This window comes from Procambarus clarkii, chromosome 51 (assembly GCF_040958095.1).
Source record: "Procambarus clarkii isolate CNS0578487 chromosome 51, FALCON_Pclarkii_2.0, whole genome shotgun sequence".
Classification (NCBI taxonomy): Eukaryota; Metazoa; Arthropoda; class Malacostraca; order Decapoda; family Cambaridae; genus Procambarus; species Procambarus clarkii.
The window spans coordinates 11,368,737-11,382,669 of record NC_091200.1 but is presented as its reverse complement, the minus strand read 5'-3'; the positions used below and the strand labels follow the sequence as shown (position 1 = coordinate 11,382,669).

General features: G+C 43.4%; 1 protein-coding gene across 1 annotated transcript; it reads right to left on the bottom strand.

The window, feature by feature from the left end:
- Positions 1–6,782: 6,782 nt before the first annotated feature.
- Positions 6,783–11,467, bottom strand: LOC123749260 (SUMO-interacting motif-containing protein 1-like). Its single transcript, XM_045731370.2, has 2 exons — positions 9,926–11,467; positions 6,783–6,923 (listed from the first exon to the last, which is right to left on the bottom strand). The coding sequence occupies exons 1-2, from the start codon at positions 11,465–11,467 to the stop codon at positions 6,783–6,785; spliced, it is 1,683 nt and encodes a 560-aa protein (XP_045587326.2).
- Between the last annotated feature and the right edge of the window lie 2,466 nt (positions 11,468–13,933).

Here is a 13,933-nt window from a genome sequence, read left to right as displayed (position 1 = left end):
TTAATGAGTCACTTATGTCAGGAGAATTGCCCAGTTGCTGGAAGAAGGCAAATGTCGTGCCGATCTTCAAGAAAGGAGATAGGGAGGAGGCACTTAACTACAGACCTGTATCACTGACAAGCATCCCCTGTAAAATACTGGAAAGAATAATTAGGCTGCGACTGGTTGCACACCTGGAGAACATTAGGTTTGTGAACAAACATCAACATGGGTTCTGGACAGGGAAATCGTGCCTAACAAACCTTCTGGAATTCTATGATAAAATAACGAGGATAAGACAGGACAGAGATGGTTGGGCAGACTGCATATTTCTGGACTGCCAAAAAGCCTTTGATACAGTACCGCACATGAGACTGCTGTTCAAGCTCGAGAGGCAGGCGGGGGTGGGGGGAAAGGTCCTAGAATGGATAAGGAACTACCTAACAGGAAGGAGCCAAAGAGTTACGGTAAGGGGCGAGAAGTCGGACTGGCGAACAGTAACAAGTGGAGTACCACAAGGATCGGTGCTGGGACCAATTCTATTTCTTGTATATGTTAACGACATGTTTACAGGCGTAGAGTCCTACATGTCGATGTTTGCGGATGATGCAAAGTTGATGAGAAGAGTTGTGACAGATGAGGATTGCAGGATCCTCCAAGAGGACCTGAACAGATTGCAGAGATGGTCAGAGAAATGGCTACTAGAATTCAACACGAGCAAATGTAAAGTTATGGAAATGGGACTAGGAGATAGGAGACCAAAGGGACAGTACACAATGAAGGGGAACAGCCTACCTGTAACGACGCGTGAAAGAGACCTGGGGGTGGACGTAACACCTAATCTATCTCCTGAGGCACATATTAATAGGATAACGACAGCAGCGTACTCTACACTGGCAAAAGTTAGAACATCATTCAGAAACCTAAGTAAGGAGGCATTTAGGGCGCTTTACACTGCCTACGTAAGGCCAGTCTTAGAGTATGCCGCCTCATCATGGAGTCCCCATCTGAAGAAGCATATAATGAAACTGGAAAAGGTTCAGAGGTTTGCAACGAGACTCGTCCCAGAGCTACGAGGGATGGGGTATGAAGAGCGCCTGAGGGAACTGTGCCTTACGACACTAGAAAGAAGAAGGGAGAGGGGGGACATGATAGGAACGTATAAGATACTCAGAGGAATTGACAGAGTGGACATAGACGAAATGTTCACACGGAATAGTAACAGAACGAGAGGACATGGATGGAAGCTTGAAACTCAGATGAGTCACAGAGATGTTAGGAAGTTTTCTTTTAGCGTGAGAGTAGTGGGGAAATGGAATGCACTTCAGGAACAGGTTGTGGAAGCAAATACTATTCATAATTTTAAAACCAGGTATGATAGGGAAATAGGACAGGAGTCATTGCTGTAAACAACCGATGCTCGAAAGGCGGGATCCAAGAGTCAATGCTCGATCCTGCAGACACAACTAGGTGAGTACAACTAGGTGAGTACACGCATTACGCTGTGTACGGACTACATACCAATTCCTGCAGGTGGTGCGCTGAAGGAAATGTTTATCCCAGAAGGAAATTCCACGGAGAAGATATAAGGAGAATGAAAAATGAGGCGAATGGAGACCAGAGTGTATAGATGCTGTATTCACCTAGTTGTATTCACCTAGTTGCGCTTGCGGGGGTTGAGCTCTGCTCTTTCGGCCCGCCTCTTAACTATCAATCAACTGTTACTAACTACTAACTCATTTTTTTTACTCACATATACACCCAGGAAGCGGCTCGTAACAGCTGTCTAATTCCTAGGTACCTATTTACTGCTAGGTAACAGGGGCATCAGGGTGAAAAAAAACTTTGCCCAATTTGTCTCTGCCTGGTCCGGGAATCGACACCCGGGCCACAGGATTACGAGTCCTGCGCGCTGTCCACTCAGCTACCAGACCCCCTACTGTGTTTGGAGGATGCTGACGGGAGATGCAGGGGGAGTGTAGGGATGCTGGGGGGGGGGGGTGTAGAGATGGAGTGTAGCGTGAGGATACAGGGACAGAGGCATGGCGTTCAACCTTCGCTTGAAACAACAATTCGATCCCACGTTAAACAATCTATAACAATATAAGAATAAAGGAACGTAATATACAGGAAAGTCTCGCTCAATACTCATACATTCCTCATACTTTCACGTCTGTATTCATGCGTATTATGTATAGCGGCCCTCCACTTGGTATACATTTTATATGAGATGAGGCAAGATTAATTATACATATATAAGTTGAACTGTCTGAGGGAGCCGGTCGGCCGAGCGGACAGCACGCTGGACTTGTGATCCTGTGGTCCTGGGTTCGATCCCAGGCGCCGGCGAGAAACAATGGGCAGAGTTTTTTTTCACCCTATAGCCCTGTTACTTAGCAGTAAAATAGGTACCTGGGTGTTAGTCAGCTGTCACGGGCTGCTTCCTGGGGGGTGGAGGCCTGGTCGAGGACCGGGCCGCGGGGACACTAAAAAGCCCCGAAATCATCTCAAGATAACCAGAGGCAAGTAGGATCTACCTGCTCCTACCTGAATATCTACCTGGCGATTAGAGGTAGATATTTGGCGAGAGGCAACATGGTAGATGTTCCAAGTGTCATCAGTGTCTAAACTACCATGTTGCAAGTGCCACCAGTGTCTAAACTATCATGTTGCAAGTGCCACCAGTGTCTAAACCATCATGTTGCAAGTGCCACCAGTGTCTAAACTGTCATGTTGCAATTGCCACCAGTGTCTAAACTATCATGTTGCAAGTGCCACCAGTGTCTAAACTATTATGTTGCAAGTGCCACCAGTGTCTAAACTATTATGTTGCAAGTGCCACCAGTGTCTAAACTGTCATGTTGCAAGTGCCACCAGTGTCTAAAGTACCATGTTGCAAGTGCCACCAGTGTCTAAACTGTCATGTTGCAAGTGCCACCAGTGTCTAACCTACCATGTTGCAAGTGCCACCAGTGTCTAAACTGTCATGTTGCAAGTGCCACCAGTGTCTAAACTGTCATGTTGCAAGTGCCACCAGTGTCTAAACTACCATGTTGCAAGTGCCACCAGTGTCTAAACTGCCATGTTGCAAGTGCCATGAGAGTCAAATATATTTCTCATTTGCCTTCCTCCCCTCTTCGCCACATGCGACGGTGGCACCGAACACTTTATGCACTCGAACATGAGTGCATAAAGGCACTCATAAAGGCACTCATGAGGGGGGGGGGGAGAACTGGGGTAAAAGCTGGTGTTTGGTATATGATGGAACATTATCAATTGCACGAGGTCTGAATGATAAGGAGACGGAGGGGGGGGGAGAGGAAGGGAGGGAGGGAATGGAATAAATGGAAGAGAGGAAGAGTAGAAAGGTTAAGATAGGACAGGAAAGAGAATAGAAGGGGGCATGTGGAAAGGGATTGAAAAAAAGGAAGAAAAAAACTCAACACGTGGAAGGGAAATGGAATGGAAAATGCGAAATACAAGACGAGAAGAAAAATGAAGAAAGTGGGAGAGGAACTGAGAAGAGAGAATATTGGAACAGAAGAAAAGTGGAAGAGGGAGACAACAGAGAATCAGTTAAAAGAAGAGTGATAAAACATTACACAAATTCCCATTCCATAAAAAGAACACAAAAGTAGGGTCTTTGGGGGGTTATCTTGAGGTTATCTTGAGATGATTTCGGGGCTTTAGTGTCCCCGCGGCCCGGTCCTCGACCAGGCCTCCACCCCCAGGAAGCAGCCCGTGACAGCTGACTAACACCCAGGTGCCTATTTTACTGCTAGGTAAGAGGGGCATAGGGTGAAAGAAACTCTGCCCATTGTTTCTCTCCGGCGCCCCGGATCGAAGCCGGGACCACAGGATCACAAGTCCAGCGTGCTGTCCGCTCGGCCGACCGGCTCCCTCCCTGGGAGTATAAAATACTCAATAGATCTGGAAGAATCCACAAGATCTTCTTTGAATACACTTTATTCTCTTCCCCGAGGCTAAGGGTCCCTACAATTGCACCAGAGGTGGTACCAACTACCAAAATATGCTCTACCAAGTAGAAGAGACGAGAGCAGGTAAGTGTCAGAGAGAAATATGAAAGAAAAGGAGAGAAAAGGTGAAATAGAAATAGGAGAAAGATGGCCGCAAGTTACACACACACTCAAGTGACAGAAGTGAAGAGGGAGAGAGAGGAAGAAAGGGGAAAGAGAGGGAAGGGTGAGGGAAGAGGGGCCCACCACTAGTTAGGAACCCACTAATGACTCCAGGGCCACCACACGTAATGATCTTATAGCTGACGTATGCATGATTGATGCAAAAAGCAATTAGTGTATAGAGAGTCACGCTGGTATTATAAATCTACCAAAGGAGAACGTTGGGGGCTAGATTCAAGGACTGGTGGGCTACATACGAGAACTGGTGGGCTAGATACGAGGACTGGTGGGCTAGATACTAGGACTGGTAGGCTAGATACTAGGACTGGTGGACTAAAGGGGAAATGACTGAAATGTTCCGACGAGAACGGTTGTGCGGAAGGTGCAAAAGGCCTCAAAGTTGGGCTCATCCCACAGAACAAAATAGGTTCGGATAACGTTTAACACCACCACCGGTCCACCGCCATATCAACGCCGAACCAATGCTGGACCATCGCTGGACCAACATTATTCCTAAGTTACATCAACGTTATCCGAGAGGGTGTGAGTAGTGTGATGTAAGATGGTAAGATGTAACTGTGTAAGATAAAGCAGCCGGCCTACATTGCACAGTCTGCCTGTGCAATGTCAATGAAAAGGAAAAGGAAAAGGGAAGGAAAAGGAGAGCAAGATTGATGGGTAGGAATAGGGAGGCGTGAAGGACAGAGTAATAGGTAGAAAGTGGAAGGTTGCCGAGTAAAGAGGATGCTAGATAGTTAAGATGCTGCCTCTCCGAGGCTGAGATGAGACGTGACAAAGGGGGAAGACATAACCACCCGAGAGCTGCCTCGTGTTTATCATTAACTACGGTGAGGTACTTGCTCTTGGTGAATGTGTATGTGTGTGTTCAAGCACTTAATATATGTATTGAATTATGTACGTGTAAACACACACACACAGATGCTCATTACAGCCCTGTGTTCTTGAATTAACAACACACAAGGAGAGGACACAAGCACTACTAGGTGAGTACTAGGTGAGTACTAGGTGAGTACCCAGTACCACAACACACACAAGCACTACTAGGTGAGTACTAGGTGAGTACCCAGTACCACAACACACACAAGCACTACTAGGTGAGTACACACACACATTAGCTTGATATAATAGAGTTACTCTATATGTGAGAGCACTCTAGACAAAAGTAGAGAGGGGAAGCTACTCTTGATATTAGCTGCAGCAGCTCCTCATGCAGGGGACTACCAACTCCGTGAGGAGCACAATCTCCGTGGTGTAGTGGTAAGACACTCGCCTGGCGTTCCGCGAGCGCTATGTCATGGGTTCGTATCCTGGCCGGGGAGGATTTACTGGGCGCAATTCCTTAACTGTAGCCTCTGTTTAACGCAACAGTAAAATGTGTACTTGGATGAAAAAACGATTCTTCGCGGCGGGGATCGTATTCCCGGGACCTGCCCGAAACGCTACGCGTACTAGTGGCTGTACAAGACACTCGTACTAGTCTACCAGAATGAGAGTAGCACTCTAGACAAAGGCAAGTCAGCAATTAAGAAGAGAAAAACAGTACAAACCTTATGGTCATTCTCAGATACTCTCTGATAGTCGCAAACAAAATGATAAGAACCAACTAGAAACGATTGTTTGAGTTCGAATATTGACGACGGAATGTTGTTTAACTAAACAAAACTACGTAATAAAAAAGCCACATACAACAGGCCTACTTGCTGACCTATGCAGGAGAGAGCCTATATATATATATATATATATATATATATATATATATATATATATATATATATATATATATATATATATATATATATATATATATATATATATATATAATTAACTATTTGTACTCATCCAGAACTCTATTGCCAAAGTTATGCTGAATAAACCCTTTTTAAAGAGATATTTACCCTATTTAAATCAAGATTTATCTTATTTAAATCAAGATTTATCCTATTTAAATCAATATTTATCTTATTTAAATAAAGATTTATCCTATTTAAATCAAGATTTATCTTATTTAAATAAAGATTTATCCTATTTAAATCCAAATTTATCCTATTTAAATCCAAATTTATCCTATTTAAATCAAGATTTATCTTATTTAAATCAAGATTTATCTAATTTAAATCAAGATTTATCTAATTTTAATCAAGATTTATCCTATTTAAATCAAGATTTATCCTATTTAAATCAAGATTTATCCTATTTAAATCAAGATTTATCTTATTTAAATAAAGATTTATCCTATTTAAATCAAGATTTATCTTATTTAAATAAAGATTTATCCTATTTAAATCCAAATTTATCCTATTTAAATCCAAATTTATCCTATTTAAATCAAGATTTATCTTATTTAAATCAAGATTTATCTAATTTAAATCAAGATTTATCTAATTTTAATCAAGATTTATCCTATTTAAATCAAGATTTATCCTATTTAAATCAAGATTTATCCTATTTAAATCAAGATTTATCCAATTTAATTCAAGACTTAGGGTTTCTTAATCTAAATATATCCTATGTTAATCTAAAGTTGTCCAATTTAAATCTATTGCAACGAGTTCTATCTCGAATTTATATTTACACCACCTAATATGTATATATACACCTAGTTTATATCTTTCCATCTATTTGTATACTTATGTAAATTCCCCGTTACTTCTGCGCCTCTTGAATGAAGGTAACTTTGATCCTCTTAATCTGTGCTCTGAAGAAAAACTTTTGATCTTTGGGATTATGTATATTTTTCTTGAACATGTTTTCAAGATGAATTAAGTCCATATTGAAGGACGGTGACTAAAAATAAACAACTTATTACAAAACTGTGTTTCTGTGTCAGTGTGTGAACCCGCCAAACACACACCGAAACTACGACGTTGGTACAACGTTCGAACAAGTTTTAACACCTAACCAGTTATAACCACCAATATAGCAAGTTGTAACAAAGTTCTAATACGTCATAAACACGTTAAGCCAAGATGTAACAACTTTATTACAAGTTGTAACAAGCGGAAAATAGAGACAGTTTCGGTCTGTGTTTCCAGGGAACTCTCCTCATACTCCAGTATTGGTCTGATATAAGAGGTATGCAAGGTTCTGAAGCCAGTTCTTATATTTGCCACCCTTGCATACGCCGCTGATGTTATCATTTTGAAGTGGGCTTTAGGGGACAGGTCTGGTGTGATATCAACCCCCTAGATCTTCCTCTCATCTTGATTCCTGTAGGATTTCTTCACCCAGCTGGTACCTTGGCCTCCTCCCTACGCTTATCTTCATCACTTTGCACTTCCTCGAGTTAAACTCTAGTAGCCATTTGTGCGTGCGTGCAAATTTTCCACGTGTCAAAACACACGTTCACCGGATATAGAAATAAAAAAAAAACGCGAGGATTCTTCCATTGAACAATATCACAGCTAATATTAGACTCAGGAGGGGGGGGGGGAGAAGGGAGGGGATGGTGGAGAGGGGGAGGGAAGGAGGCAAAGAGAGAGACGGAAGAGACGGAGGAGAGGAATGAAAGAATAGGAAGGAGGAAGAGGAGGTAGCAGAGGGATACGAATCAGGTGAGAGGAAGGGAAAGGAGAGAAGGAGGGGAGAAGGGAGGGAGGAGATGGAATGGAAAACGTATCAAGAAGGAGGGAAAGTGAATGAATTGAAGGAGGCCCAAAGGAGTAAGAAGGACCAAAAAGAAGATAGAAAAGAAATGAGAATGGAGAGAGAGGAGAGAAGACAGATAGAATGAGGAGGATGAGATAAACAAAAAAGAGGCAGAAGAGGACAGAGAAGGGTAAGCCAAAGGAAACAATAAAAAAGAAGAGGCCAGAAACGAAGAGACATAAAACAAGGGACAAAAAAATGGAAAAAAGAAGTAAACTTGAAGAAGTTGAGATGAATGTTTTTACGAAGAAATAATTAAGAAGGAATAGGCGAGAAATGAGAAAGGGGCAATTGTGTGGAAGAGACGAGGGGGGGAAGAAGGAATAGGGGAATTAAGGCAGCAATAAAAAAAAAAGAAGGGGCCCAGAGGTAGAATAGGCATATAAGTTGAACAGGATAGAAATGGGAAGGGAGAAAAGAAGAGGGAAATGTATAGAGGGAGAAGGCAAAGTGATACAAAAGTAGAAAAGAGTCACTATAAAGTAAAATGGAATAACAAAAAGGGAAAGGGACCAGGGAAAGGGACCAAAAAATAGAAAAACCTTGAAAAGATCATTTCAAGATAAAAGGGAGATGGAAAGGTGAACGGAAGGGTGAAAAGGTGAACGGAAGGGGGAGAGAGAAGAGAGGAGAAGCAGATGAGGAGTGAAAGGGCGCGAGACATTAAGGATAAGGAAGAGAGGGCAAATGTAAACCAAATAAGGAAGAAGATTATGGGGGTTGAAGAAGAGAAGGAAGAGCAAATGGAAGGGAATATGGAAGGGAGATTAAGGTGGTGTTGAGGGGAAAATGAATAGGAGAAAATGAAGAGTCAAATCAGACACAGAAAGATAGTTGAGAAGATGGAAGAGAAGCACACGAAAGGAAAGGAAGAGGATAAGAGAGAGAGAGAGAGAGAGAGAGAGAGAGAGAGAGAGAGAGAGAGAGAGAGAGAGAGAGAGAGAGAGAGAGAGAGAGAGAGAGAAAGAAAAGGGGAAGCTGCAAAGGTGAATAGGCAAAGGGGGGGCGTAAGAAACGCAAGGAAAACAGGGAAGAAACAAAACAAAATGAGAAAAGAAAGATGGAAGAGGAAGGGGGACGAGAAATGAATAAAAAGTTGGGAGTAGAAAGGGTTATGAGGAACACGGAAGGATGGTGGGGGAGAGAGAGAGAGAGAGAGAGAGAGAGAGAGAGAGAGAGAGAGAGAGAGAGAGAGAGAGAGAGAGAGAGAGAGAGAGAGAGAGAGAGAGAGAGAGAGAGAGAAGGAGAGAGAGAGAGAGAGAGAGAGAGAGAGAGAGAGAGAGAGAGAGAGAGAGAGAGAGAGAGAGAGAGAGAGAGAGAGAGAGAGAGAGAGAGAGAGAGAGAAGGTTGGAGAACATAGTTCGGTGCTCGAAGAGACTCAGAGAGGCGATAACTGCGCAGTGGTCCAAGGTCGACATCAGCCAGCCCCATGTCTTTGTTCCTGTGTGTGTGTGTGTGTGTGTGTGTGTGTGTGTGTGTGTGTGTGTGTGTGTGTGTGTGTGTGTGTGTGTGTGTGTGTGTGTGTGTGTGTGCGTGTGTGTGGAAGAGACTGAAATCTACCAGCTTGCTACCCAATCAGTATACTTAAAGCATACTGATATACAAGGAAAATAAAACTTCCCAGTATATTAGGGTGATTTATATGTTTATACGTATTCAATGTGTTTTTCCACAACACACACACACACACACACACACACACACACACACACACACACACGTCCCAGTATGGAGTCCGTACCTTGTCAAGCACAAGATGAAGCTAGAAAAAGTTCAGAGGTATGCCACTAGGCTAGTCCCAGAACTAAGAGGCATGAGTTACGAGGAAAGGCTACGAGAAATACACCTAAGTTGATTGACGGTTGAGAGGCGGGACCAAAGAGCCAGAGCTCAACCCCCGGAAGTACAACTACGTTAGTACACACGTGACTACAATGTCATCATAAAAATACACTAAACATTTCATAATTGTGCTAATAATGCTGTAATCCTCTCCAGATCAAAATCTTACAGGCGAAACGTAATACCTGATAATACCTGAAAAAGTAATACCTGACTTTCGTCACGATAAAACACCTGCTGTTATTAACAATTTCTAGTCCGCTAATTCAACAGCTTCCTCCTTGTTTATCTTTCCATACAAATGAGCTTCCATTACGGAGTGAGACGAGGCGGAGGGTGGGTGTGCAAAAATTAGCTTCTGTATAATTAGTGCCTGGAAGTGCTTCTGTGATGCCTGGAAGTGCTTCTGTGATGCCTGGAAATGCTTCTGTGATGCCTGGAAGTGCTTCTATTATGCCTGGAAGTGCTTCCGTGATGCCTGGAAGTGCTTCTGTGATGCCTGGAAGTGCTTCTGTGATGCCTGGAAGTGCTTCTGTCATGCCTGGAAGTGCTTCTGTCATGCCTGGAAGTGCTTCCGTGATGCCTGGAAGTGCTTCTGTGATGCCTGGAAGTGCTTCTGTCATGCCTGGAAGTGCTTCTGTCATGCCTGGAAGTGCTTCTGTCATGCCTGGAAGTGCTTCTCTGATGCCTGTAAGTGCTTCTGTGATGCTTGGAAGTGCTTCTGTGGTGCCTGGAAGTGCTTCTGTCATGCCTGGAAGTGCTTCTGTCATGCCTGGCAGTGCTTCTGTCATGCCTGGAAGTGCTTCTGTCATGCCTGGAAGTGCTTCTGTGATGCCTGGAAGTGCTTCTGTGATGCCTGGAAGTGCTTCTGTCATGCCTGGAAGTGCTTCTGTTATGCCTGGAAGTGCTTCTGTTATGCCTGGAAGTGCTTCTGCCATGCCTGGAAGTGCTTCTGCCATGCCTGGAAGTGCTTCTGTGATGTCTGGAAGTGCTTCTGTCAAGCATGGAAGTGCTTCTGTGATGCCTGGAAGTGCTTCTGTGATGCCTGGAAGTGCTTCTGTCATGCCTGGAAGTGCTTCTGCCATGCCTGGAAGTGCTTCTGTGATGTCTGGAAGTGCTTCTGTCAAGCATGGAAGTGCTTCTGTGATGCCTGGAAGTGCTTCTGTGATGCCTGGAAGTGCTTCTGTGATGCCTGGAAGTGCTTCTGTCATGCCTGGAAGTGCTTCTGTCATGCCTGGAAGTGCTTCTGTCATGCGTGGAAATGTTTCTGTGATGCCTGGACGTGCTTCTGTGATGCCTGGAAGTGCTTCTGTCATGCCTGGAAGTGCTTCTGTCATGCCTGGAAGTGCTTCTCTGATGCCTGTAAGTGCTTCTGTGATGCTTGGAAGTGCTTCTGTGGTGCCTGGAAGTGCTTCTGTCATGCCTGGAAGTGCTTCTGTCATGCCTGGAAGTGCTTCTGTCATGCCTGGAAGTGCTTCTGTCATGCCTGGAAGTGCTTCTGTCATGCCTGGAAGTGCTTCTGTCATGCCTGGAAGTGCTTCTGTCATGCCTGGAAGTGCCTCTGTCATGCCTGGAAGTGCTTCTGTCATGCCTGGAAGTGCTTCTGTCATGCCTGGAAGTGCTTCTGTCATGCCTGGAAGTGCTTCTGTCATGCCTGGAAGTGCTTCTGTCATGCCTGGAAGTGCTTCTGTTATGCCTGGAAGTGCTTCTGTCATGCCTGGAAGTGCTTCTGTCATGCCTGGAAGTGCTTCTGTCATGCCTGGAAGTGCTTCTGTCATGCCTGGAAGTGCTTCTGTCATGCCTGGAAGTGCTTCTGTCATGCCTGGAAGTGCTTCTGTCATGCCTGGAAGTGCTCAGATCTTCTGTAAATCTTCTTCTGAAGTCTGGAAGCATGCAAGAGTTTCTCTGATCAGGACCGTCTTAACAGCATTGTTAAGGTGCTGGGCAAAGCACTGGAACCACTACCCAGATGATGGGCACTGGAACAACTACCCAGATGATGGGGCACTGGAACCATTACCCAGATGATGGGGCACTGGAACCACTACCCAGATGATGGGGCACTGGAACCACTACCCAGATGATGGGCACTGGGATCCCCTACCCAGATGATGGGGCACTGGAATACCCAACCGAGATGATGGCACTGGAAAAACTACCCAGTTGATGGGCACTGGGATTCCGTACCCAGATGATGGGCACTGGGATCCCCTACCCAGATGATGGGCACTGGTGCAAGTGCTGCCAAGAAGAGCATGTTCGTATTGCAAGTGTCGACGACACGTTCGTGTGTGTTGACAATGATAACACATTGGAGAGACTTCATGACAAGCTACAAGAATTCTCAGGCTTGAAGTTCACTGTTGAGAAAAGTGAAGGAGACAGGATTCCATTCCTCTATGTTCTTATTGACGGCAACTCGGGTAGACTCATCACAGATGTGTACCGTAAACCAACTGATGCATGACAATGTATGAACGGTGAGAGTGAATGCACTCACAGGTGTAAGAGAAGTGTCATCAATGCATATGTAGGTCGTGCAATACGTACATGCTCTTTTTGGCAGCTCTTGTTCCACGAACTTGAACGAATCCGCCAAATTGTTGTGAATAACGATTACAGCAATACAGAATTAGATGAAATCGTAAGTAAGAAGCTGGGCCGGCATCTGACTGAGGATAATCAGGCCCTAAGGATAGACAATTGACCCCCAAGAGAAGACATCTTAGTATATTACAAAAATACATTCACTCAGGCATCCAAGAAGGATGAGAAGATGATACGAGACATAATTGACAGGAACTGCAAACCTTGCAGTCAAAACACAAGGATGTGTCCTGTCATTCATTATAACAGCCCTCACACATCTTCCCTCATTATGAGAAATCACATCTCTGCCTCCTCTGACAAACTGAGATGTATCATTGTAGTGTATCATTGCAGCTCTGGAGACTGTGTAGTCTAGATAAAGCCACCCTTAATCTTCATCAATCAATCAATCAATCTTGCAAGTTCAGTATTGCTGTGTTAGTGCATCACAGTGTACTCCTGAAGATGTCACATTGCTGACGAAACGTCGAACAATAGAAAATGGAAAGATTAAGTGATCTATTGTTTCTTCCAGATGGCAGAAGATATTTGCCTAGAATGGAAAAAAATATCCACAAGGAAATTAACAATAGTCACAATGCTCTTGTATTTAATGACACGTGTATTAGAGAAAACATACAATATATATATATATATATATATATATATATATATATATATATATATATATATATATATATATATATATATATATATAAATATAATGCTTGCGGGGGTTGAGCTCTGGCTCTTTGGTCCCGCCTCTCAACTGTCAATCAACTGGTGTAAAGGTTCCTGAGCCTACTGGGCTCTATCATATCTACATGTATATATATAAATATATATATATATATATATATATATATATATATATATATATATATATATATATATATATATATATATATATATATAAAATGTTGCATAATTTCCAAAAGGGCAGCCCTTCCCTGCGGCTCTCCATTACCTAGTAATTTACCCAATTCCCTCTCCCGTATGCGTTACAAAAATCTCTGCAGTCCATTAGTTACAATTAAAAGTGCCATTGGGCCAGCCTGTGTGCTGCCCTCTATAGGTAATGGCGACAGGCGCCCCACGTTCTAAAATGCTACCAATGATAGCGGGTTTAATAGTTTTTTTTTTCAGTTGGCCTAAAAAAAAAATGGAAAAAAGTACAATAACAGTATTTAAATGTTAGTACATTCACAGGATTGCTTAATTGAAAATAAATATTATGATCCCATCCATTTGGAAGAAAAAATGACTACAGAAATCCCATCAAATATGTAGATTTTAGAAGATGATCAGTTGCAAAATGAAAAAAAAGGTTCTTTTTTTCCATCATAAACTTGTCCCCAAAGTACAATGTGAATAAAAAATGTGTTCCCGGACAATGAAAATAAATAAAGCGGTACAGATGTAGCCTTTAAGGCTGGCAATCCGGGTGTTGCAGGGTTCGAGCCTCCGCCACAGGTGCATATTGAGAGTTTAGAGGCAACTAGGCAGTGGAAGTGTGCTAATCCACACTAGGCTAGTCATCGTTGTTTAGCCTACCACTCTCGGCTGGTCATAACAGTCTGGTAGTTCGGTAGAATGACCTTGCCAGAGGAAACACCTTCTCTATCCCTCTAGGCCGGTCGTTACGACACAAGAACCACCCAATTGGTTCAACACGGACAGCACTGTTACCCACGCAGACAGGAAGTCACAATAACGGG

Coding starts and splice junctions, on each gene's coding strand:
- LOC123749260 (XM_045731370.2), bottom strand. CDS start 11,467: ATGACAGAAGCACTTCCAGGCATGACAGAAGCACTTCCAGGCATGACA. Junction 6,924..9,925: donor TCCGTAATGGAAGCTCATTT/GTATGGAAAGAT, acceptor GTTTATTTTTAG/TCACCGTCCTTCAATATGGA.